The sequence below is a fragment of the Aotus nancymaae genome, unplaced genomic scaffold (genome assembly GCF_030222135.1).
Source record: "Aotus nancymaae isolate 86718 unplaced genomic scaffold, 86718_ANA_hifiasm-v0.15.2.pri h1tg000006l, whole genome shotgun sequence".
Lineage (NCBI taxonomy): Eukaryota > Metazoa > Chordata > Mammalia > Primates > Aotidae > Aotus > Aotus nancymaae.
The window spans coordinates 96860089-96886670 of record NW_026988417.1 but is presented as its reverse complement, the minus strand read 5'-3'; the positions used below and the strand labels follow the sequence as shown (position 1 = coordinate 96886670).

At 40.7% G+C, this 26582-nt stretch overlaps 1 protein-coding gene across 2 annotated transcripts; it reads right to left on the bottom strand.

Annotated features, from left to right (window-relative positions):
* Nucleotides 1-11106: 11106 nt before the first annotated feature.
* CASP3 (caspase 3) lies at nt 11107-26191 on the bottom strand. 2 transcript variants are annotated; one of them, XM_012472572.2, is made up of 6 exons: nt 25106-26181; nt 21671-21795; nt 15595-15723; nt 15142-15317; nt 14726-14846; nt 11107-12897 (listed from the first exon to the last, which is right to left on the bottom strand). In XM_012472572.2, the coding sequence occupies exons 1-6, from the start codon at nt 25156-25158 to the stop codon at nt 12668-12670; spliced, it is 834 nt and encodes a 277-aa protein (XP_012327995.1). In that variant the 5' UTR covers nt 25159-26181; the 3' UTR covers nt 11107-12667. The 2 variants fall into 2 exon arrangements, with proteins under 2 accessions (XP_012327995.1, XP_064225910.1); XM_064369840.1 differs by lacking the exon at nt 14726-14846 and having other exon boundaries at nt 12730-12897; nt 25106-26191.
* Nucleotides 26192-26582: the final 391 nt, after the last annotated feature.

The following is a 26582-nucleotide window of genomic DNA, read 5'->3' as shown; positions in this document are numbered from 1 at the left end:
CACCACTGTACTCCAGCCTGGGTGACAGAGCAAGACTTTGAGAAAAGAGAGGAGGAGAGGAGGGGAGAGAAGGGGTGGGGAGGGGAGGGGAAAGGAGGAGGGGAGGAAGAAAGGGGGAGGGGAGAGAAGGGGTGGGGAGGGGAGGAGAAAGGAGGAGGGGAGGGGAGGTGAAAAAGGGGGAGGGGAGAGAAGGGGTGGGGATGGGAGGGAAAAGAGGAGGGAGGAAAAGGGAGAGGGGGGAGAAGGTGTGGGGAGGGGAGGGGAAAGGAGGAGGGGAGGGAAGAAAGGGGGAGGGGAGAGAAGGGGTGGGGAGGGGAGAAAGGGGGAGGGGAGAGAAGGGGTGGGGAAGGGAGGAGAAGGGAGGAGGGGAGGGGAGAAAGGGGGAAGAGAGAGAAGGAGTGGGGAGGGGAGGGGAAAGGAGGGGAAAGGAGAAAGGGGGAGGGGAGAGAAGGGGTGGGGAGGGGAGGGGAAAGGAGGAGGGGAAGGGAGAAAGGGGGAAGAGAGAGAAGGGGTGGGGAGGGGAGGGGAAAGGAGGGGAAGGGAGAAAGGGGGAGGGGAGAGAAGGGGTGGGGAGGGGAGGGGAAAGGAGGAATGGAGGGGAGGGGAAAGGAGAGGGGATGGGAGAGAAGGAGAGGTGAAGGAAGGGGAGGGGAGGGGAGGAGAAGGGTGAGCAGGTTTCTGTTTAGCCTTTAGGGAAGAAAGCCTAAGGGCGGTTATTGAGGTGGAGACTTGCAGCAAGGTGTGTCTGACCTCCCATCCCCTCACAGCCTAGAACTTAGTTTTCAGGGTTACTTAGGAGTCCTCTTGACCAAAATGGTGTTAACCCAGAAAATCTGAGACAGGTCTCAGTTCATTTAGAAAGTTTACTTTTTCAAGGTTGGGGGCACACCCGTGACACAGCCTCAGGAAGTCCTGACAACATGTGTCCAAGGTACCCCAAATCTAAAAGTTGAAATTATATTTTAAAAATATTAAAAAAATAAATATATATATGGTTTTTGTCTCTGTTCCTGGCACAGAGCTCCCAAAACCCTTGGAATTGCCTATGTTAGATATAGTGAACTCTAAGTTTCTCTTCACAGAATTGGTATGTTAGTATGTTCAGCTCTTTTTCTTTAATTCTCCATCTTAAAGTTTAACTTCCTGGTTCTCTGCACCACCTTGCCTCTAGTTTCGGTAAACAACTTTCCTGCGAGTTATAATCAGTAGTTCACGTCTGTTCCCCTGGTCACCTGCTTTGACCTGAATCACCCCTGGTCACCTGCTCTGACCTGTTTCATAACTGTCCTTCCCACCAAACTACCCACCCCACCACTCCAGCTCCTACCCCTGCTCTCTTTAAAATAGCCAATCGGAATTAGCTTAGACTGCAGTCTAACCCTAGTCAATAGGGGAACGATACAGCAGTAGGGGCTACTTGCATCATGAATAAGTCTTCCCCTCCTTGGTCCAGGTGTGTGCTCGCCAGTACTCCATCTGTGAGATGCAACCTTCTATAGAAGTAAATTGCCTTGCTGAGAAAATTTATATTTGAGTGCTACTTCTTTTGTGGCACCATTACATGTAACACCTAAGTGATGGGAGTCTTTATTTTTTTTACTTTATTTTTAATTATTTTTTATTTTTTAAATTAGGCAACTCCATAACCATTTTTATTCTTCAAAAAGAATTAGGTTGTGTGTGAGGGAATTTTATTTTATTTTTTATTGCATTTTAGGTTTGGGGGTACATGTGAAGAACATGCAAGATTGTTGCATAGGTGCACACATGGCAGTGTGATTTGCTGCCTTCCTCCCCATCACCTATATCTGGCATTTCTTCCTATACTATCTCTCCCCAACTCCTCATCCCCTGCTGTCCCTCCCCTACTTCCCCCCAACAGACCCCAGTGTATGATGCTCCCCTCCCTGTGTCCATGTGTTCTCATTGTTCAACACCTGCCTATGAGTGAGAACATGCGGTGTTTGATTTTCTGTTCTTGTGTCAGTTTGCTGAGAATGATGGTTTCCAGGTTCATCCACGTCCCTACAAAGGACAGGAACTCATCGTTTTTGATGGCTGCATAATATTCCATGGTGTATATGTGCCACATTTTCCCTGTCCAGTCTATCATCGATGGCCATTTGGGTTGGTTCCAGGTCTTTGCTATTGTAAACTGTGCTGCAATGAACATTCGTGTGCATGTGTCCTTATAGTAGAACGATTTATAATCCTTTGGATATATACCTTGTCTTCCACAATGGTTGAACTAATTTACACTCCCACCAACAGTGTAAAAGTGTTCCTATTTCTCCACATCCTCTCCAGCATCTGTTGTCTCCAGATTTTTTAATGATCGCCATTCTAACTGGCATGAGATGGTACCTCAATGTAGTTTTGATTTGCATTTCTCTAATGACCAGTGATGATGAGCATTTTTTCATATGTTTGTTGGCCTCATGTATGTCTTCTTTTGTAAAGTGTCTGTTCATATCCTTTGCCCATTTTGAATGGGCTTGTTTTTTTCTTGTAAATCTGTTTTAGTTCTTTGTAGATTCTGCATATCAGCCCTTTGTCAGATGGGTAGACTGCAAAAACTTTTTCCCATTCTGTTGGTTGCCGATTCACTCTAATGACTATTTCTTTTGCTGTGCAGAAGCTGTGAAGTTTAGTTAGGTCCCATCCCATTTGTCTATTTTGGCTTTTGTTGCCAATGCTTTTGGTGTTTTAGTCATGAAGTCCTTGCCTTCGCCTATGTCCTGAATGGTTTTGCCTAGATTTTGTTCTAGGGTTTTTATGGTGTTAGGTCTTATGTTTAAGTCTTTAATCCATCTGGAGTTAATTTTAGTGTAAGGTGTCAGGAAGGGGTCCAGTTTCTGCTTTCTACACATGGCTAGCCAGTTTTCCCAACACCATTTATTAAACAGGGAATCCTTTCCCCATTGCTTGTTTGTGTCAGGTTTCTCAAAGATCAGATGGTTGTAGATGTGTGGTGTTGCCTCCGAGGCCTCTGTTTTGTTCCATTGGTCTATATCTCTGTTTTGGTACCAGTACCATGCTGATTTGATTACTGTAGCCTTGTAGTATAGTTTGAAGTCTGGTAGTGTGATGCCTCTCGCTTTGTTCTTTTTGCTTAGAATTGACTTGGCTATGCAGGCTCTCTTTTGGTTCCATATGAAGTTTAAGGTGGTTTTTTCCAGTTCTGTGAAGAAGGTCATTGGTAGCTTGATGGGGATAGCATTGAATCTGTAAATTACTTTGGGCAGTATAGCCATTTTCACAATATTGCTTCTTCCTAACCATGAACATGGAATGTTTCTCCATCTGTTTGTGTCCTCTCTTATTTTGTTGAGCAGTGGTTTGTAGTTCTCCTTGAAGAGGTCCTTTACATTCCTTGTTAGTTGTATTCCTAGGTACTTTATCCTCTTTGTAGCAATTGTGAATGGCAGTTCATTCTTGATGTGGCTCTCTTTAAGTCTGTTATTGGTGTATAGGAATGCTTGTGATTTCTGCACATTGATTTTGTATTCTGAGACTTTGCTGAAGTTGCTTATTAGTTTCAGGAGATTTTGGGCTGAGACGATGGGGTCTTCCAGATATACAATCATGTCGTCTGCAAATAGAGACAATTTGACTTCCTCCTTTCCTATTTGAATACCTTTTATTTCTTTTTCTTGCCTGATTGCTCCGGCTAGAACTTCCAGTACTATATTGAATAGGAGTGGTGAGAGAGGGCATCCTTGTCTAGTGCCAGATTTCAAAGGGAATGCTTCCAGTTTTTGCCCATTCAGTATGATATTGGCTGTTGGTTTGTCATAAAAAGCTTTTATTATTTTGAGATACGTTCCATCGATACCTAGTTTATTGAGGGTTTTTAGCATAAAGGGCTGTTGAATTTTGTCGAAGGCCTTCTCTGCATCAATTGAGATAATCATGTGGTTTTTGTCTTTGGTTCTGTTTATGTGGTGAATTACATTTATAGACTTGCGTATGTTGAACCAGCCTTGCATCCCCGGGATGAAGCCTACTTGATCATGGTGGATAAGCTGTTTGATGTGCTGTTGCAATTGGCTTGCCAGTATTTTATTGAAGATTTTTGCATCTATGTTCGCAAGGCTGGTGGACACTGCCCTGCCCCCTCCCAGAGATGGGGGGGGCAGGGCGCGGGGGCCTCCCATTTATTCTACACCTCTCATGTCTCTTCACCATGCCAGACTAGAGTCAAGCTCAACAGGGTCTTCTTTCCCTGCTCATTCCGCCAAGTCTGTTCCCTTGGCTGTGATTTCGTTGGATAGTAGGTAGGGACAGTGGGAATCTCGTTCATCCATTCATGCAAATCACTAATTAGATGACGAGGCATTTGGCTACCTTAAGAGAGTCATAGTTACTCCCGCCGTTTACCCATGCTTCATTGAATTTCTTCACTTTGACATTCAGAGCACTGGGCAGAAATCACATCATGTCAACACCCGCCTCGGGCCTTCGCGAGGGCGTTTTTATTTTTTTTGACACAGAGTCTCTCTCTGTTGCCTAGGCTGGAGTGCAGTGGTGCGATCTCGGCTCACTGCAACCTCAGCCTCCCAGGTTCAAGCAATTCTCCTGCCTCAGCCTCCTGAGTAGCTGGATTACAGGTGCCTGCCACAATGCCCGGCTAACGTGGTTTTTAAATCTTTAGTAGAGACAGGGTTGCACTGTGTTGGCCAGGGTGGTCTTGAACTCCTGACATCAAGTGATTCACCCGCCTCAGCCTCCCAAAGTGCTGGAGTTACAGGTGTGAGCCACGGCACTGGGCCTGATAGTCTTCTGTTATTCATAATGATTTTCTTTTGATCACACCTACATTTATGATAATGAGGTGATCTAGAGTGTTGCCCCTAGATACTAAGGATGTGGCTTGTCACCAGAAAGACTAAATACTTAAATCGTTGTGTGACATGGTAAAAGCCCCATAAAACTGCATACCTCAACCATACCTCGGCTTTCTGTTGAAACTGCTCGCTGTAACCCTGATGTGACAGGCAAGCAGTCCAAACCCATGCTGTCTTGGTCCCCAAGACTTATAATAAGTAACTAAGGTCTGTAATTTCCACCCTACCCAGACAATCTGTAAACTAACGCTTATCTTGACTTCTGTGAACCACTTAAGTAACAATCGGAATGTCCAAAGCCCCTCACCCTCACCCTCGCCCAGGAGGTGGTTTACGGAATGCCCAGAGTCCACTGGCCCTCAGAATGTCCGAAGCCCCTAGCCCCCACCCCCACCCAGGAGGTGGTTTATGGGCATAAAAGGTCTTGACACCCTCCTTTCGGGGCCACAGGTTGGACAGACGTGAGTCCTGCATGGCTGCCGGCAATAAAGACCCTGCAACTTGGCATACTTTTGTCTTGGTGTTGACTTTCTATGCTCGCTCTGGTACAACAGTTGGAACTTTCACTCTGTCCCCGACCTCTTCATCTTATGCAAAAAGGGGGAAAGCTGGAGATAGAGCTGTATAGAAACTCTTCACTAAAGAGACTCAGAGAGCTCCCAGGCTCGTGAACACATTGGTGTTGGGCAGCTGGTGCCTGGGAGGTTGCTCTGTGCCCCTCCCCCACACCTTGTCCTATGCCTCTCTTCCATTTGGCTGTTCCCTAGTTGTGTGTGCGTTGTCTCACTCTGTTACCCAGGCTGGAGTGCAATGGCACAATCTCAGCTCACTGAAACCTCTGCCTCCCGGGTTCAAGTGATTTTCCTGCCTCAGCCTCCCAAGTAGCTGAGATTATAGGTGCGTGCCACCACACCCAGCTAATTTTTGTATTTTTGGTAAAGATGGGGTTTCACCATGTTCACCAGGCTGGTCTCCAACTCCTGACCTCGTGATCCATCACCTTGGCTTCCCAAAGTGCTGGGATTACAGGCGTGTGCCATGGTGCCCAGCCTAGTTGTATTATTTGTTGTAAGTTGGTAAATGTAAGTAAAGTGTGTTCCTGAGTTCTGTGACTCATTCTAACACACTAAGAAACCTGAGGAGCAAGTCATGATGAAGGCATCCCCACCACATTGACAAGAATGAAACGGTTATAATTCAGCGTCTATCAGGCTGCATTCTGGCCCCTTCCTCATTGCTTAAATTGTCAAAGCACCCGACACCAACCATTTGCATTCCCATTATCCCTATAGAAAGGATCTCTGATGTTAGAATCAAAAGACTTTTTTGAGGATTGCTTAAGATGTTTTTCAGATCCTGAATTCCAGCAAAGCAGCTAAAGTCAACCACTCTGAAGACCCCCACAGAGGAACCAAATCAGTGTGAGAATACAGCATCTTCCTCTTCCTGTCCCGTGGCTTCACACTGCACTATTCAGCCAATCCACCATCTCCACACTTCGGCCCACTCCAATACCCTTAAAAGCCCACACCCCAAACTCCTTGGGGAGATGGATTTGAGGGTTCCTCCTGTCTTCTTGTTTGGTGGCCCCACAATAATACCTCTTTCTCTGCGCAACCAGATGTCTTGGTGTACTGACTTGATGCACGCGTTGGGCGGTGGACCTATTACAGTTACAGCAGGAACCCCTGAATTATAGCCAGTGAGTCAGAAGTGCAGGCAGCCAGGCCTTGCAACTAGTATCTGAAGTTGTGGGGGTCTTGTGGGATGAGCCCTTAACTTGTGGGGTCTGTGCTACCTCCAGGTGGGTAGAGTTAGAATTGAATGTAGGATGTCCAGTTGGCATCTGGAGAATCAGAGAATTGGTTATTGTGTTGAGAAAACATTCCAGACACATTGAAAGTAGGAGAGAGAGGCAGATGAAGGTTTAAAGTCCAAACCTGAGTTGAAGAGAAATAGTAAAAACTACTGGCCAATGCTGTCTTCTCACTTACTTCATGGGTAAGACAGAAAGCACTGTGAAATACATATCAACAGCGTGTCTTCAAGTGTGATCCTAGGAACAACGGCATGGGGATCACCTGAAGTGCTTGTTAGACCCTGGCAAATACTCTCTTCCTCGCCTGTCTCTAAGCAGGTACCTCTCAACCTCTCAAGTCTCAACAAGGCTGTGACTTCTGGCCTTCCTTGTTCATCTTTGCATTGTCCAGTTTTAGCCAGAAGCCTGCTAAGTCAGTTTAGCCAGAATGCCCCAACCTTGATATCTGATTGGGTTCCTCATCCTCCGCCAATGCCTAGGTGACATCTCATCACTCTGGCCTGCCTTCAGCAAGAATCCTGTTTGGTCGATTTAGCTGGAATCCCCCCATAGCCCTGATGTTTCCTCTGATCCTCCCGCCACCCCCACCAACTCCTCAGCTATAAATTCCCACGTTTCCTTGTTGTATTTGGAGCGGAGCCTAATTTCTTGCCCCCGACTGGATGCAAAACCCCATTGTGGCATTCCCTATAGCTATGGCGATAGTCTCCCTGAACAACGTCTGCCTTGGCCCTCTTTATCAAGTGTCATGAGCAATTTTTTTTTTAACAACACGAAGATTCCTGGATCCCTGCCTCTCTTTAACATGAAGCACCAGAATCTCAGAGCATGAAGACTTGGCATTGTCATTTTTAACATGATGACTATGACGTATGCTAAAGTTTGAGAACTATGGTCCGTCAAAATGAAGAGTTGTTGCCACATGTTGTGGCTCAAACCTGTAATCCTAGCACTTTGGGAGGAAGAGGAGGACACCTTGAGCCTAGGAGTTTGAAACTAGCTTGGGCAACATAGCGAGATTCCGTGTCTACAAAAACTTGAAAAAAAATTGGCGGCTGGGCACAGTGGCTCTTGCCTGTAATCCCAGCACTTTGGGAGGCTGAGGTAAGTGGATCACCTGAGGTCAGGAGTTCGAGAGCAGCCTGTCAAATGTGGTGAAACCCTATCTCTACTAAAAATACAAAAATTAGCCAGGCAAAATGGTGTGCGTGCCTGTAGTCCCAGCTACTCAGGAGGCTGAGGCAGGAGAATTGCTTGAACTTGGGAGGCGGAGGTTGCAGTGAGCCAAGATTGTGCCACTGCACTCCAGTCTGGGCAACAAAAGTGAAACTTTGTCTAAACAAATAAATAAATAAAATTGGCAGGGTGTAGTAGCACACATCTATAGTGCCAACTACTCGGGAGGCTAAGGTGGGAGGGTCACCTGAGTTTGGGAGGTTGAGGCTACAGTGAGCTGTGATTGCGCCCCTACAGTCTAGCCTGGGCAACAGCAAGATCCTGTCTCAAAAAAAAAAAAAAAAAAAAAGTTATGAACAGTCTCTACACACTCAAAATGCCTTTTACTTTTATATACAATATTAGAGCTGCAAGGGCCTGAGTCTTCAAATGTGGACAACAGAAATTGTAATTTGGCCAAGATCACTTGATCAGTGGCCTAACAGACTGGAATCCAAATATCCCTCGGCCACACACCCACATGCATACTACATTTAACTTGAATCTGTTATCCATTATTTCTTACCGTCTATGCAAGGGACCCACAGACTTTCACATGTGAACATTCACTTTTTCTTGCTCAAAAATCAACTGAAATTCAGACAAATCTGAAAAGAAATGACTTAAATTGGAGTATTTATTTTACCTATGGGAAGTTCCAACATCTTGCTGATAATGATGACATCATAACGAGCACAACAAACATGTTTTGTAAAAAGGTTTCTAAGGGACACCTCAGTGTCATTTCTAGTCATGGCTGCTTCTCACTGCCCAAGTCTCACCAAGGAGGGAGATTTTTTGAGTTCATTTCAAGTGGTAAGTACAATGTTATTTTAATGGATTAGAGTATTGCTTCCCAAATGCAATTTCAAACTGCAAAAGGTTAGATCCTGAGGAATGTGTATGTGTGTGCATGTGTGATAAGCCTTTCCTTTGAAGTATTATCCTTTAACCTGGGATTATGTCCCTACTTCGGGGTTGAGAGGGAAATGATGAGGTTGGAATTAAAATGTCTTTCTTGTTATTAATAATGGGTGATAACTTTAAAAAATGTTACCTGGCAAAAATGAATGATGGATTTTTTTCAAATCCATAAAATCAAAAGTTTGTAAACACAACTAAGTTATATTATCTTATTACTATGTTCTTACATAGTGAATCTCATTTTAGCATAAAATCAATGTTCATACAGAAGAGCACACATCCAACATCCTCACCCTTAGTTCCACATCATTTCCGCAATGGTCTCTTGCATGCCACTTCATTTTTCTTAGTCCCAGCATTTTCATGACCAAATTTGTGGCCCCTCCAACTCAGACAACCCGTTTTTGACCACAGCCTCCATCATTCAGTGCTGGTGTTCCACTCCTCCCACAACAGTGGATCTTCACATCCATCCGGGCCATAAGGCCATGGATCACATGCCTTATTCCCTATTAGTCCCTTCTTTTCATTTCTGTCTCCCCAGCTTAGAGTCCATGGTTCACCAATTCAGTCATTTTGCAGTACCCCAAAATCTGTGCCTTCTCTTTTTAAAATAAATGTGGGCAAAACCCGAAGTGTTGCTGGGTAGATTCACGGAGCAGCGCAACCTGGAACACTGCACGTTGGTAATTGTTGGTTTCAACTGGGCACCTACACATGGCCCAGCGACCTTTCTGGTCAACTCCCACTCCTGACAATGATTGTTTCAAGCCTGGCTTACTCTTCTAGCCCTTGATCTCACTATCATTTCCCTAACATTAACAGAGTTCTTGTCTTCTGCTTCACAGAAAATGTATAAGTTACAGTAAGGGAACTTCCTGCCACAAAAACTACAAATTTAAGTTCATTCACACCCACCCTCTCATACTTTCCCATTAAAAAAAAAAAAAAGTTTCTTTGCCTCTTCACACCCCACCCCCAGATATGCTCGGATTTACTGCTTGGGGCTCTTAGGAACCTTACACTGTCAGTTACCTTTCTGGTATCTTCAGTCTTTCTCTTAACTGGATCCCCACCATCAGCATTAAACCTACTCAAATCTCTCTCACTTAAAAACCCCAAATCTTTTAACTCGCCTTCCCCTTCCAGCTCCAACTTTCTCTCGTGTGGAAGCTCCAGTGTATTTAACCTGTCTCCTTCACAGTTGAGTTGCTGTCATTTTTTTAACACCAAAACAATGTTGATGAAAAGCTCGTATATAATTTTGTACACACATAGATGTATGGGTAGGCTGGATTCTAAGAAATGGGACTGCTACTTCAAAGAACAAATAATTTCATAGGTATTGTCAGATTCCCTCCACAGGGAATTTTACCATATTGCACTCCCACCAATGGGAGAGTATACATTTCCCACATCTTGCCAACAGAGTATGTTCCCAAATGGGTTTTTGCCTGTCTGATAGATGACAAATGATACCTTAATGTGCATTTCTCCTATTGTGATGCAGATCAAGCTCTTTATTGAATTTAAGGGACATTTGGGTTTTCTTTTTCTGTGAACTGTCTGTTCATGTCCTTGGCTCATTTTCCTATTGGGTTGCTGGTCTTTTCCTTTGTAGTACGAGACTGCTTTACATAGCAAGGAGACAAGAATAAACTAGATTTTCCTCAACACTTTATAGAACCACCGCTTTCTTACGGGCTTAAAGAACTCATTCATGCCACTCTTGATTCCTCAGAAACGAAGTCCCCTTTTCCTAATTAGGACAATTTTGTTTCTCATTTAAAAGTAATATATGCTCCTTATGGAAATACTGGAAGAAATTTACAACTACCCACAACCCCACTTTCCTATATTCCTTTTCTAAGCATATGAAGTAAAAAGACAGCAAATTCCTGTCAAACGCCCAATGCCCAGAGGAGGCCATCAGTAAAACATCAATGGCTTGCTGCATATCTCCTTAGGCTGTTCTTCCCATTAGACACATTTAAAATATACCTCGTGGAAAAAGTTTCAAATTCACAAATACGGTCACATTTAAGGCCTGAGATGTATGGAAACAAAATATCTTCCTGGCATTGTGGTCATTTCAGGGTCAGGACCTTCTGCGAGGACCTGGGAAGCATTAGGGATCTGTCTGCCCTGTTCAGTAACTGCTACCTCCTCAAAACACTCGGCAAGGGTTCTGGTGCTTCCTCTTCGACTCTTCCAAATCAAGCTTCTGGTGAAAAACACTTTAATTTCCAACTAGTAGCACAACATCATAAACAAAAGAACAAAAAACTCAAAACACATTGCTAATTTTAAGTTTGAATGTATATTTTGAAAAAAAGGAAAATTTGTACAAAGTTGTCACACAGGAACACACTCAGATACCATTACATGCTACGTGTATTTACAAAAGTTACAAATTTAGTTAAAAAAAAAACTTGTCATTAACAAATGTGAATTCATTTTTTGAGCAACAAGAAATCTCCTGTGAAATGTCAAACTGAAAGCCAGTGAGACTCGGTGCAGTGAGGGCTCAGCACCTGCTGCGTGGGGAGGCCTAGAGTCTGCCTCCCGGGCTGGGTGCGCAGCTCTGGCCTCTGGCTGAAAGCCATCTAAGAGTCCTATGCGCCATCGTCCTTTTCTTTCAGTAAATAGTATAAAACATTACTATTTTCCTTTGATTGTAAACATCAACAGAATATAACATAAGAATTTTACTACAAAGAGTGCTATGAGTTTTATTATGACTCACCATCTTTGGAACATTTCCATTTCAGAAGTTTCTGATTTGGTTCACTTTCTTACTTGGCAATGGGGCCCTGGCGGCATCTTCCAGACACACCAGTGTGTATGGAGAAGCGAGCTGCAGGCCCTTCCTGAAACCATGGTCTGTGGTTCTGCCTTTGGAACAGGCTGTGCCGTTTCTCTGCTCAGGCTCCAACGATCTGCTCTCAAGTTACAGACAGCTCACCCCATACATTTATTGCTTTCCTTACATTCTACTTTTTATTATTTAAGTTGTATTTTCATATGTTCCTATAAAATTTATTCATATGATCTGGCTAGTAATCAACAGTTTGGGGTTCTTATACAAAAGCTCTTCAGATATATTGCTGGTATATGGCTCGACTGATTTGCATAGGGACAAATCAGAAGGTATTTATGCTGGTAGATCAGCTGCATTATAGCACCTTACAGTTAAAATTCCACCCCTCTACGAATGTTATGTTTTAGCCTTAAGAGTCAACTTAGTTTGCTCACACTTTCTCTCACATAAAATACTTAGTGTCTTTCTCAATATTAAACATTATTATTAATTTTTTTTTTTACAACAAAGGTATTTAGGACAAAAATCACAAAACCATTATCCCAGATAAATGGTCTAAAAATGCAGTTGACTCATGTTTGCATATCAATTCTAAAAAAAAGGTTCGCGCTTTTGAGCATACCCATAGATGACTAAGTTCTTCCACATCATTTCTATAGTTTGACAAAACTAGATTACACAGTGTTAAGTGGGAGGAATATCATAAAAATTCATTACTTCAATTACTTTTTCACAATTACTTGAAAATTCATAGCATAGCATTACTATAACTTGCTAATCATGAAAGCTGCAAATTAACAATCATTGCCTTTCATAATGACTGCACCAGTATCCATTTTTATTTATTTCTAATTGAATTCAATTGCAACTACCTGACTGTTTGAGGTAGCTTCATAGTGGATCTACCTGATGGAAGGAGTATGTCTCAAAGTACCCTCTGCAGCATGAGAGTAGGTTAAAATGAGAGAGAAATACAGTAGCAAGTATACTGTCTTCTCACTTGTCATACAAACTAAAAAAAAACACCAGCCAACCATTTCTTTACTGATAAAAATACAGTTCTTTTGTGAGCATGGAAACAATACATGGAATCTGTTTCTTTGCATGAAAAGTAGCATCAAAGGAAGAGGACTCAAATTCTGTTGCCACCTTTCGGTTAACTCGGGTAAGGATGTGCATAAACTCAAGCTTGTTGGCGTACTGTTTCAGCATGGCACAAAGCGACTGGATGAACCAGGAGCCATCCCTTGAATTTCGCCAAGAATAATAACCTACAAGGCAAAATACAACCAAAATACCATGGATAGTTGATTTTAGTTGATTCTATAATTATTATGTAGTCATAAAGGCAAAAATAAGCACAAGCTTATTTACTATACAAAGAAAAAAGACACCTTTGGTTTCAGAAGAAATGATGTTGAAGAAGGAAGAACATGTGCTATGCATACACCCCCAACCCTGCTTTCAGCAAAGGGACCTGTGGACTAGCTTTACAAACACTGAATTATTGAAAGTTTTACTTTCTGGACTCCCCTTTCAATAGGCAATAAGAGCAAACACGCAACAGATAAAATGCAAAAGTGAAGATGTATAAAAAGGATTTTAAGTAACACAGTGTTCCAATCACATTTCACCTTATTTTAATACTGACTTAGCCAAGAAATAAATTGCTTTGAGTGTCCTATTTGTCTACAGAGCATCTGAATAAAGTATAATACACATATTCAAAAGGTCCAAAAAGGGAAAATAGTGTATTTATCGTACTTTTTTTTTTTTTTAGGTTTACTGTTAGACCCACTGCTTTTAACTTAGAGGTACTTCGCTTAGGAAGATGCCTAGAGGATAAAAGAAACCACACTGCGCATATTTTAAAATGCAACGCTGCATAAAAATACATTTAGTTGGCTGGGCATGGTGGCTCATGCCTGTAATCCCAGCACTTTGGAAGGCAGAGGCAGGCGGATCACCTTAGGTCAGAAGTTCGTGACCAGCCTGACCAACATGGAAAAACCCCATCTCTACTAAAAATACAAAATTAGCCAGGTGTGGTGGCACATGCCTGTAATCCCGGCTAGTAAGGAGGCTGAGGCAGGAGAATCGCTTGAACCCAGGAGGCGGAGGTTGCAGTGAGATGAGAGAGCGGCATTGCACTCCAGCCTGGGCAAGAAGAGCAAAACTCTGTTTCAAAAAACAAAACACACAAAAAAATTTCCCATTTCCTTCAGGTGTCAAGACCTCTGGCACTCTCAGTTAGTTGTATAAGTAAATGGTGGCATAATCAACAAATATTTATTTAGATGATGACATGTACAGCAGAACTGTAAAAAAGTGGAGATTAACAGCATATTCATGTATCATTTTTTACCTTCTTTATTATCTCCCATTCCACATCTATCCTCTCATATACTAGTCATGTTTATCTTTTTTATTTACTACCTTTCAAATAATTCCTGAGAAACATACTTCTTTTCTTCTTTAAGATGCAGGGAAGCTCTGTTTTGGCCTCTGTTGCCATGTAATATTTTATTTGGTGAAAAGTCCAATGAATGACATTGCGCTAGTCTACTCTACGTATGCATATTTTCTTTTCTTTTTTTGAGAAGGAGTCTCGCTCTGTCACCAGGCTGGAGTGCAGTGGCACCATGTTGGCTCACTGCAACCTCTACCTCCCAAGTTCAAGTGTTTTTCCTGCCTCAGCCTCCTGAGTAGCTGGGATTACAGGCACGTGCCACCACACTCTGCTAATTTTTTTGTATTTTTAGTAGAGACGGGGTTTCACATTGTTGGTCAGGCTGGTTTTGAACTTCTGACCTCAAGTGATCCACCTGCCTCGGCCTCCCAAAGCGCTAGAATTACAGGCATGAGCCACTGCACCCAGCTATGTATGCATATTTTCTAGCCAAACTTTTGACTAAAGACAACTTTTTGAGACTTCTCTTTGATGAAGGTACCCTAAAATATAGACAAGTTTGTATCTTTAGGAATATCAAAATCTTGACAGTCTCTGAAACACACTCTTCGCTGTATAATTCTATGATTAGTCACAGTAAAATTCATTTAAAATCCACATGTAACATTCATTATGTATAACGTTCTCACCAGGTGCTGTGGAGTATGCATACAAGAAGTCGGCCTCCACTGGTATTTTATGACACGCCATGTCATCATCAACACCACTGTCCGTCTCAATGCCACAGTCCAGTTCTGTACCACGGCAGGCCTGGGTATTAGAAAATAAATATTTATTTATAAAAATTTGTGTGTGCACATATAACTTACTTCTAAGAAATTGAAATGCTATGTAAAAATGGATGTTAATTATGTTGAGTCTTTTTGATATGGAAGTATAAAATTAAAATTTACTCCCTATCTTTTAAGTGGTAGTTTAAGTAAATGAAAAGTAACAATAGTTTCTTAGCTTCAGGAAAAAACCACAAATCCTTTGAGTAATTTACAATTGAGAACATTAGCCCCTGATTAATCTTCAATAACCAAATCACTCAGTTATACATTACCTGAATAATGAAAAGTTTGGGTTTTCCAGTTAGACTTCTACAACAATCCCCTCTGAAAAAGCTTGTTATTTTTTTCAGGTCAAGAGGTCCATTTGTTCCAAAAATTATTCCTTCTTCACCATGGCTCAGAAGCACACAAACAAAACTGCTCCTTTTGCTGTGATCTTCTTTAGAAACTGAAAAGACATTTGCAAATAAAAGGAAAAAAATCCATGACTTCATTCAACAACTTCAGACATACTGTATGAGAACATGATGAAGAAACTGAGAATAAAACTAAGAGATCATCTTAACCTAACCTGGGGCTCAGCAACATATCTCAAACTATTTTAGGAAGTTGGCATAAATAACTTTTTTTTAACTTCTTACTAAAATAGGTAAGATTAGAATTATGTATAGTATAATTCCACAATTCTCATATTTTAGAAGTTCACTCTTCTAATTGTTTCTTACCATTACGCATCAATTCCACAATTTCTTCACATGTAAGATCATTTTTATTCCTGACTTCATATTTCAAGTTCATGAATGTTTCCCTGAGGTTTGCTGCATCGACATCTGTACCAGACCGAGATGCCATTCCTTGGAACAGAAAGAAAGTATTTTTCAATACTTTTAATTGTATTGAAAACAAAGAATAACTATTTTGAAATGAAATGAACTACTCAGCAATTCAAAAGTCCACAATAAATTCTTTAAACGAAAGAGAATTCTAACTATTTTGATCATGGTGACATAAAATCTCTTCAATTTTGTAGCTTATAAGATACTTCAAAATATAACCTTATTAGTGTTATAGCCAAAATATCTTTCACAGCTGTTTAGGTAGTAAAAAACAGAAACAACTTACATGTCTAACAATAGGGGTTTGGTTAGACAAGTTATACTCACTTATATAATGGGATATACTATGTTGTCATTTTCAAAGATAAAATTTTGCCATGGGGAAATCATTGTTTAAAAAAATAAAACTAGAAAACAATATGATCCTATAATACATACATATATCTATTACACTCAGAGGAACTGCGTTTCTCTGATTCTAACTTTCCAACAATTTGGAGATAGCATTATAACATTTATAGTGTCTTCAAGGAAAACCCCCAAACGTTATTACTGTTCATCAGATATTCTGCAATGGGTAATCTTTAATCCTTCCAATCACCGTAAGAGTTGTATTATTATTAGTTTCACTTGTGCAGATGTGGGACATGTAGTAAAGTTAACAAACTAGCCCAAAGTGACAAAGTTATGCTGGGCCTATATCCAGGGCTCCTGGCCTTTCTACCACTCCTTTAAAGAATCTTCCACATTAATGTACAGATTGACTGCATGATGCACTCAGACTTCAAAACGCTGAAATGTTGGTAGGAAACACACCTCAGAATTGAGTAAATTTGATGTGTATGAAGACTAAATACAAAAAGTCTATACACATCTCCAAAATGTTGGTGATTATCTAAGCTGTGTGGCAAGGTCACTGGCTTCTGGTGCTGGTGTGTTGGTTGCCTTTTTAAAAACTTTTTTTTGTTTTTTAGACAGGATCATGCTCTGTGGGCCAGAGTACAGTGGTGCAACCACAGCTCACTGCAGCCTCGACCTCCCGGATTCAAGCTATCTTCCGACCTCAGCCTCCCGAGTAGTTGGGATCACAGTTGCACACTACCACACCCTGCTAACTCTTTTTCTATTTTTTGTAGAGATGGGATTTCCCTATGTTGCCCAGACTGATCTTGAACTTTGGTTCTCAAGGATCCTCCAGCCTTGGCCTCCCAAAATGTTGGGATTACAGTCATGAGCCATGGCACCTGGCCCAATACCAGCCTGCCAGAGATCTCATGAGAACCTGACCTTTACATTGCAAACTAGGAAAGGAACTCACTGAGGGCAAAACCCAGATTGCTGGTCTAAATATGTGGGGGAGGTGATGGTGGTAGAGGAATGATATGCTTGTTTTTGGTTTTTTAAACAATGGATTCAAGTGCGAAATTCTACAGGAAGAAGGTATCCTAACTAGATAAACGTGAGGCAGAATTATCTAGAACTAAATTTTCACATATGCATAAAGCAAAAGTAAACAAGGTTTTTTTTTTTTTTTTTTTGCAGTCATCTCTCCCTAGATACATCTTTTAGAAAAGAGAATTTCTAGAATATGCATGGCCAAGTAGTGCCAAGTAGGAATGTGGACATAGTGAGAATGTGAGCATTTTGAAAATAATAATCTTTGGCAAGATAAATGAATATATATGCTATTGCCATATATCTCCAGTTGGAGGAAGGGGTCTCTGGGTCCTTCTGGAAGGACTTGCTGCTTGTGAGAACTGACTTAGCACTGGTTTTAAGCATTCTATTTTCTTTCTCTCTTTTTTTTTTTTTTAGAAAGAAAGAAAGAGAAAGGGGGAGAGAGAATAGGAGTCTTGCTCTATTGCCCAGGCTGGAATGCAATCTAAAAATAGGTATTAAAAACCTCTTTTAAGCCGATAATTGTGCTTAACAGTGGAGACAGGAGGGAATAAGGGAAGAAAATAACAAACAGCCAACCAATATTTCATTTAAGTCTGTGAAATGCTATGCAAATGCTGAAGAGTGATTTACTTCCAATTATGTGGTCACTTTCAAAATAGGTGTAATGTGATACTGAGAAAAATGTATGTTCTGTGGACCTGGGGTGAAGAATTCTATAAATATTCACTGAGTTTACTTGTTCCAGGTCTGAGTTCAAATCATAGATGTCCCTGTTAATTTTCTATCTCATTGATCCATCGAATATTAACAATGTGGTATCGGAGTCTCCCGCTATTATTGTGCGGGAGTCCAAGTCTCTTTATAAGTCATTAAGAACTTGTCTTATGTATCTGGGTGTTCCTATGTTGGGTGCATATATATTTATGATCACTGACTCCTGTTGTTGCATTGATCCTTTTCCATTATGTAATGTCCTTGTTTATTTCTTTTAGTCTTTGTTACTATTAAAGTCTATTTTGTCAGAGACGAAAGTTACAACTCCTGTTTTTTTTGTTTGTTTTTTTGCTCTCCATTTGATTGGTAAGTCTTCCACCAACCCTTTGTTTCGGGTCTTTGTGTATCCTTGCTTGTGAGATGAATCTGGTTACAGCGCACCGATGGGTTTTGACTTTTTATTCAATTTGCCTGTCTGTGTCTTTGATTGGGGCATTTAATCCATTTAAATTTAGGATTAATATTGATATTTGTGAGTTTAATATTGTCGTTTAATGCTAGTTGGCTATTTTGCCCATTAGTTGATACAGATTCTTCATTATGGAGATCCTCTTTACCTTTCGGTAAGTTTTTGGGATGACTGATACTGGTTGTTCCTTTCTGTGTATAGTGCTTCTTTCAGAAGCTCCTGTAAAGCAGGCCTGGTGGTGATGAAATCTCTGAGTGCTTGCTTGTTCGTGAAAAATTTTATTTTTCCTTCATTTATGAAGCTTAGTTTGGCTGGATATGAAATTCTGGGTTGAAAATTCTTTTGAGGATACTGAATATTGACCCCCACTCTCTTCTAGTTTGTAGGGTTTCTGTTGAGAGATCTGCTGTGAGTCTGATAGGCTTCCCTTTATGGGTAACCTGACCTTTCTCTCTAGTTGCCCTTAGAATTTTCTTCTTTATTTCAACACTGGTAAATCTAACAATTGTGTGTCTTGGGGTTGCTCTACTCGAAGAATATCTTTGTGGTGTTCTCTCTATTACCTGGAGTTGAATATTGTCCTGCCTTGCTAGGTTAGGAAAGCTTTCCTGAATAATATCCTGAAGAATATTTTCCAGCTTGGATTCATTCTCTTCATGACATTCAGGTACACCTATCAAACGTAAATTAGGTCTTTTCACATAGTCCCATATTTCTTGGAGACTTTGCTCATTCCTTTTTTATTTTATTTTATTTTTTTTGTGAGACAGAGTTTCACTCTTATTACCCAGGCTGGGGTGCAATGGCGCGATCTTGGCTCACCGCAACCTCTGCCTCCTGGGTTCAGGCAATTCTCCTGCCTCAGCCTCCTGAGTAGCTGGGATTATAGGCATGCGCCATGGTGCCCAGCTAATTTTTTGTATTTTTAGTAGAGACGGGGTTTCACCATGTTGACCAGGATGGTCTCGATCTCTTGACCTCGTGATCCACCCACCTCGGCCTCCGAAAGTGCTGGGATTACAGGTGTGAGCCACCACGCCTGGCCCTGCTCACTCCTTTTTACTCTTTCTTCTCTAATCTTGTCTTCTTGTTTCATTTCATTAAGTTGGTCTTCGACCTCTGATATCCTTTCTTCTGCTTGATCAATTTGACTGTTAAAACCTGTGCATACTACGCGGAGTTTTCGTATTGTATTCTTCAGTTCCATTAATTCACTTATATTCCTCTCTAAATTGTCTATTCTTGTTAGGATTTCGTCAAACCTTTTTTCTAGGTTTTTAGTTTCTTTACATTGGGCTAGAACATGTTCTTTTAACTCACAGAAGTTTCTTATCCACTTTCTGAAGCCTAATTCTGTTAATGGAATGCACTTGTTCTCCATCAGGTCTTGTTCCCTTGTTGAGGAGGAACTGATCCCCTGTAGAGGGAGAGACACTCTGATCCTGGGTATTCTCAGCCCTCCTACGCTGGTTTCTTCCCATCATTGTAAATCCATCCACCTGTCGTCTTTGTAATTACCGACCTTCAAATTAGGTCTCTGAGTGGACGTCCAACTTGTTGATTCCCAGCTCCGGAATCTGAGCAACCCACTGTGCCAGCTAAAACAGTGGCATTAAGATTGATGGTGCTTTTCTGCCTGGGAATCTCTGGTCTGGCTTCCTTCTTGAGTCCCTTTTTCAATCAGCTGGATAGGCGATTCTGCCTTCCCGGAGCTCCAAACGTCAAACAAAAGGGGACCCAGTCCCGTTTACTCTGCACCAAGAACCGCTGCACCGAGGCACCAGCAAAACTACCGCGCCAGCCACAAGAGTCGTGCTGGCGACCCGTGGGGCTCCTCCGCTGGGAATCTCCTGGTCCATGAGCAACAAAAATTCATCTGAAAGTGTGGCGTCCTCTCGTTCTCTGCACTTTCACTGGGAGCTACAATCCTGAGCTGCTAGTAATCGGCCATCTTCTGTGTTTTTTAAGTTAATGGTTGAAGGTGGCATCTCAACTTATAGCCAAAAGCAATAAAAGTGGTGCCATTTAGAGCTCCATTTTCAGCTTTTATCTCCTCACTCCTTATAACTAACCTGACACAAACCCTGCTATCTTCCCAGTGTAATCTGGCTTCCTTTCATTTCTACCACCACTCTGATAGGTACTGTCCTAAATTAGATCTACTATAGCTTCTCTAACCAAAAATTAACTCTAATATAATTAATATGCCAATTCAAAGAATTGTCACAGCATCAATGTAAAAGGGAAACAGCCATAATGTTCATTCATATAGTAAGTTATGTAAATTAAGTGAATGGTGTATTTTGGGGATGCAGTATTATATAATCATTATAACATATAAAAATTATGCAGCAATATAAAAAATGCTATTACTTTAAGTGAAACAAGCAGAATACAACATTGCTTACATGTTATGAATAAAATCCAGCTTTAAAAAAACAAGAAAAAATATCAATACACCAAATGTTAATTAGCTTTTTTGGTATTGTGAAGGATTTTATTATCTGTATTTCTAAAAAAAATATAATTCTCAAATGTAGTACCACATTCGAGTTTCACATAGTACAGAAACCAAGAGGGGGATCTATCTGGTGATCAGGCCATGACATATTTAAAGAGAGAAGTTTCAGTGGTAGAGACAGAAAATAGAAAAAGACTCAAGAAGGAATGGAAACAAGAGTACAAGCTTAAACTACATGTTTTCAAAATTTAAGGAAGACAGGAGGAAGATAAATATCAAAGGAATTAACAGGAACAGGATAAAAGAAAGATCTTTCTAAGATGGGCAATCTCTGTCAGCTTTGTAGGGTAAGAGAAGACGGGTAACAGAGCACATGAAGATACAAGGAAGTGAAGCAGAACAGAAGATGGATTCAGAGCTTGGGCTTTGGAGCCACACAGACTGAGCTCTGCCACCAGACTACCTGTTCTGACTGTGCAAAGTTTAAAAACCTTTCAGAATTGAATCGTTTCTTTCCAGTTGTCATAAAATTAAATAAGGCAATGCTTGTGATATGTCTTGTAATTTCTGGGGAAACAATAAATACTACTACTCAACTGTTTTTTGAAAACCTTCCATTGGGATCAAAAAGGGAGCAGAAAGACGAAAAAGTAGCAAAGACTGTGGAGAAGTCAGGACAGAAGAAGCCAAGCATGTAGACAGGAAGCCAACTGATGGGAGAAGAGACTGTGAAGTTGAGCAGAAGAGTGAAGAGTTCACAGTATATCACAGGACCTGAAGGTCCTGCCCTATCTCTACTTCACAGCTAGTCTGTGTCACAGTTTAATGACTAATAATACCTCAATACTGCTTTTAATAGTATAGCAAACGTAAATGGCACAAATATTTAAAAAGGATTAAAAATTATGTAAGATACACACCAGTGCTTTTATGAAAGTTCTTATTGTTAATTATTATACATAAACCCATTTGAGGATAATCCATTTTATAACTGTTGTCCAGGGATATTCCAGAGTCCACTGATTTGCTTCCATGTATGATCTTTCTGTTTAAAAAACAAATAATAGCTTTACAAAGGTAGAAATGACCATGCTTTCTGTTTATATTAGTGCAATTTTTATAACTCACAGTAACAGTTAACACTTGTTGAATGTTATAAACCAGACTGTTTTCATTACAATTTCACATCAACACGTTACACATGAGCAAATGACCTGACATGAGGCTAAGTAATGTGCTGAAGGTTATGCAAATATTGTGTCACAGCCAAGAAGGAAGGAAAGTATCTGCTGGACTTCAGAGTTCAGGCTTTTAACTTCCATGTTTTACATTTCCTCTAAATTCTTCAAAATTTCACCAAATACCTTTATAATTTAAAAATTACTTATTAACTTTGTGAAATATTTTATTCTTGGAGGTAAGAGTAAAATCTTAAAAGTTACCCTGAAATGATGGGAAATCAACAAAATATAAATATAACTCAAAGCACCATATTTATCACAATTAATAAATTGTTCCTTAAATCCCATGAGCTAAACAAATCCCATGAGTAATTTATTAATATATAAAAACACTGTTGTAAATAATTGAAAATATCTGTAAGTCACTTATCTAAAAAGAACCTCTGCTATCTAGATAAGGGGGTCAGTAAACTCCTTTTTTTTTTTTTTTTTTGAGATGGAGTCTCACTCTGAAGCCCAGGCTGGAGTGTAGTGGCGCAATCTTGGCTCACTGCAACCTCCACCTCCCATGCCCGGTTCAAGCAAATCTCCTACCTCGGCCTCCCAAGTAGCTGGGATTACAGGTATGAGCCACCATGCCCGGCTAATTTTTGTATTTTTTAGTAGAGATGGAGTTTCACCATGTTGGCCAGTCTGGTCATGAACTCCTGACCTTGTGATCCGCCCAGCTTGGATTCCCAAAGTGCTGGGATTACAGATGTTAGCCACCATGCCCGGCCAGTAAACTTTTTTTTAATGGGCTAAATATTAAGTATTTTAGGCTTGTGGGCCATCTGGTCTCTGTTATAGCTACTAAATTCTATTTTCTTTTTTTTTCTGAGACATGGTTTAGCTCTGTCACTCTAGCTGGAGTGCAGTGGCGCCATCATAGCTCACTGCAGCCTTGAACTCTTCCCTTCCTCAGCGTTTCAAGTAGCTAGGACTACAGATAGGCAGTCCCCACCGTGCCCAGCTAATTTCTGTATTTTTTTTGTAGAAAAAGGATCTCGCTATGTTGCCCAGGCTGGTCTTGAACTCTTGGTCTCAAGTGATCCTCCTCCCTTGGCCTCCCAAAGTGCTGAGATTACAGTTGTGAGCCACTGTACCTGGCCATAGCTATGCAATTCTGCTGGTGAAACTGACCTAGGACAATATGTAAGGAAATGGGTGTGCCTATATTCCAATAAAACTTGATAAAAACAGGCCTCAAGCTTGATCCCTGATCTAGACCAAGAGTCAGGAAAAAACAGGTCTAGGAACAGCCAAATACTAATCCTTACAGTCCATATACCCACACACTTAACCTTAGAGTATCTCACATTATACACAATTCTAAAAATACTGTTGGAAAAAGATTAAATGTAGTAAAAGAGTCAAGTTTAGAAAAGAGTTATTTTTAACTAAAGGTGAAGAGCCTCACATTTACAGATTAAATTTAAATCCTGAAAGTGTGACTTGACCTTTAAGTCACACAGATAATGGATCATGGAACTCTGATTCCCAGATCCTGATGCCCATTCCCTACTCGCTCTGGCTGCGTCCTAAGGAGGTAGGTACTTTACAAGCACATGATAGCTAGTCCAAGAGGAGATGCTCCTGATAAAGGCACTGGCTCAAAAAGCCAGGATAGACCGAGGGCAACTTATCACAGGATCAAAACAACCCTAACCTATCTGGGGCTCTCGTGCAACTTGTTATTGAAGTGATGTTCTGTATGACATGAAAAGGTAGTGCCAGGCAGGGTGGTTCATGCCTGTAATCCCAGCACTTTGGGAGGCTGAGGCAGGAGGATCCCTTGAGGCCAGGAATTGGAGACCAGTCTGGGCAAAACAACAAAACCCCCATCTCTACAAAAATAAAAAACAAAGTAACCAGGCATGGTGGCAAATGCCTGTAGTCCTAGCTACTCAGGAGGATTACTGGAGCTCAGGAGTGCAGTAAGCCATGATCATGTCACTGCACTCTAGCCTGGGTGACAGAGCAAGACACTGTCTCAAAAAATAAAGAAAGAAAAAAAAGTAGTAGGAAAATATGTAAATCACTTTTAAAGGGCTTTTTTAAAAAAGAGACAGGGTCTTACTCTGTTGCCCAGGCTAGAGTGCAGTGGTGCAATTAGAGTTCACTATAACCTCTGGTGCATAGCTAAGACTGATGCATAGCTATAAGCACAAGCACCATGGTGGACTGTTTTTATTTTTTGTAGAGACAGGGTCTCATTATGTTGCCCTGGTTGGTTTCAAACTTTCCACCTCAAATGATCCTCCTGCCACAGCTCCAAGTAGCTGGGATTATAGGAGCAAGCCCCTACACTGGCTAAAATGATTTAAATAAAAATAACAACTTTCTAAAATGGGATTGCATTTCAAAAGTTTTCTTTCTAGAAAAATTCCTTTGCTAAACAAAAATTGTGAATCTTTACTGGTAATCTGTTAATAGTATTTCTGTAATAATGTTGTTTAGTAATAAAATTAGTTTGTAATTTCAAGGGCAGGTGAGAATAATAATACTGGGTTTCAGAAATAAACTTTCAGAATTTAAAGTATCATAAGAGTTCCCAAATAAATAATAACATGAATTAAAGGGAATTTGAGTTTTATCTTTTTCCATCTGTTAGTTATTAGAAGCATTAAGCAGAATATTCCAAAAAGACAAAGGAAAAAAAGGGTAAAATTCATCCATAACTAGGCAATTCCTCCCCGGACTGAAAATTAGCATTGCATTTTAGTCTTAAAAACTCATAAACAAGAGGTCAAAAAACTCCTCCCAAACCCAAAACCACTAATCCTAATCCTATGGAGTGATTTGGGAGGGGAGAAAACATCTAGACTTGGGAGTTCTGCCTCTCCTGTGGTGTCCTTTTGGTTCCAGGACTAGGTTTCTAACCCCGGCAATAGGTCTTTCCTTTCATCTTCCCTTCAGTTCTGTGAAAGTTTTAGCTCCATTTTAAAGATGAGGTTGAGAAAAGAAAAGTTAGTTTATGCAAAGCCACACAACTGTCTGAGGTAGGAAGTCGACTTGGTCTCTCTGGCCTGAAAGAGAGACCACTCTCTTTCTGCGTGCCCCATTCCTCAAGGTTTGTTGTTTTACAAACCCCCATCTTTCTCTGATTATAAAGAATTCCACTGAAATACTCACGGTTCCGAATTTTTAATGGATTTTGAATCCACTGAGTTTTCAGTGTTCTCCATGGATACCTTTATTAACTAGAATATAAAGAAAATAGAAGTTAATAAAAAAATCAGTCATAAAACCACTGCATTATATTATCTCCATGATTATTTTTCCAAATTAAGACCTCATTTTCACCTCTACTGTTAAAGGTTTCTGTGAGTCAGTTCTGGGGATAATGATTTTTTTTGCAGTGGTATATACAATTTAGCCTCTCTCTTTCCCATTGAGCTATAAATTATATATAGTGAATTACATAAAGCATATAGATAGAAAGTGTACACCTAGATTTTTTATATTTATATATCCCCATCAGATCAAGATATAGATTACAGACAGTTTATTTCTTTCGTAAGACAACACATCGGGTCATTTCTAAGAATCGCAACTCAACAGTTAAACCAAAAATAAAAAACTTCCCACCACAATGGTACAACTCACATAATACAATTCTACAATGCTTAGATTCCCAAGATACAGTATCAAGATGTTCCAAATCTCCATTAGTCTTTATTCTTTTTTTTTTTTTTCCTTTTGAGACAGGGTCTCACTGTCACCCAGGCGGGAAGGCAGCGACAAAATCAGCTTCAACCTCCTGGACTCAAATTCTCCCGCCTCAGCCTCCCGAGTAGCTGGGATTACAGGCGTGCACCACCATGTCCAGCTAATTTTTGTATTTTTTGTAGACAGAGGGTCTTGCCGTGTTGTCCAGGCTGGTCTTGAACTCCTGGGTTCAAGCAATCTGTCCACCCAGGGCTCCTAAAGTGCTGGGATTAAGGCAAGAGCCACCACGTCCAGCTTAGTTTTTATTCTTAAACTGGATTTTGGAAGCAAAGCTTCTCATTTAGGGTAGTAAAATGGCCCAGGAAACCTAAAAGTAAAAACTACAGTTTCTGCTTTCATTCTTCCATCACACAATTGTATCTCACAAGGTGAACCAGTTCTTATAATCAAAGCAACTATCACTTATTGAGCACTTAATATATACCAGGTACTTTGCAAGGCATTCATTTTTAACCTTTTCAAAATTCTAAAAGTCAGGAAAGCCAACCCTGGTGGTTAAGTGACTTTGTCGATAGTCACAATCTAAGTGACAGGGCCCTCTTCCCACTCTGCCTCTGAAGAAGCCAGCTCCTTACTAGTTTTCTATAGTTCTACCAGGTATTCTCTGGCTTTCCAGAAGCAAAGGTACTTTCCATGGAATCCACCTCCCTAAATAGAGAAAAACAAGAACAAAGGCAAAACAAAAAACAAAAACAAAAAATCTTGACTGACCTTCTCCAGACTCTAGAAACCCTGGCAATGTCAAATATTCCTGTCAAAATACAACTTTTACCTCACTCCTATGATACAATCAGAAATACCAAAATAATACACAATCCTACAACAGAACTTGCTCACCCACAAAAGCCCTTATAGAAAGTCCTAGGTAACTTCCCCCACT

Bases quoted from the DNA above. Each gene is read 5' to 3' on its own strand.
- CASP3 (XM_012472572.2), bottom strand. From the start codon at position 25,158: ATGGAGAACACTGAAAACTCAGTGGATTCAAAATCCATTAAAAATTCG. The intron at 14,847-15,141 runs GTAATGTATAAC...TCTAATACCCAG, and splicing joins CCAAACTTTTCATTATTCAG to GCCTGCCGTGGTACAGAACT. The intron at 12,898-14,725 runs GTGAGAACGTTA...TTTGCCTTGTAG, and splicing joins TGCATACTCCACAGCACCTG to GTTATTATTCTTGGCGAAAT.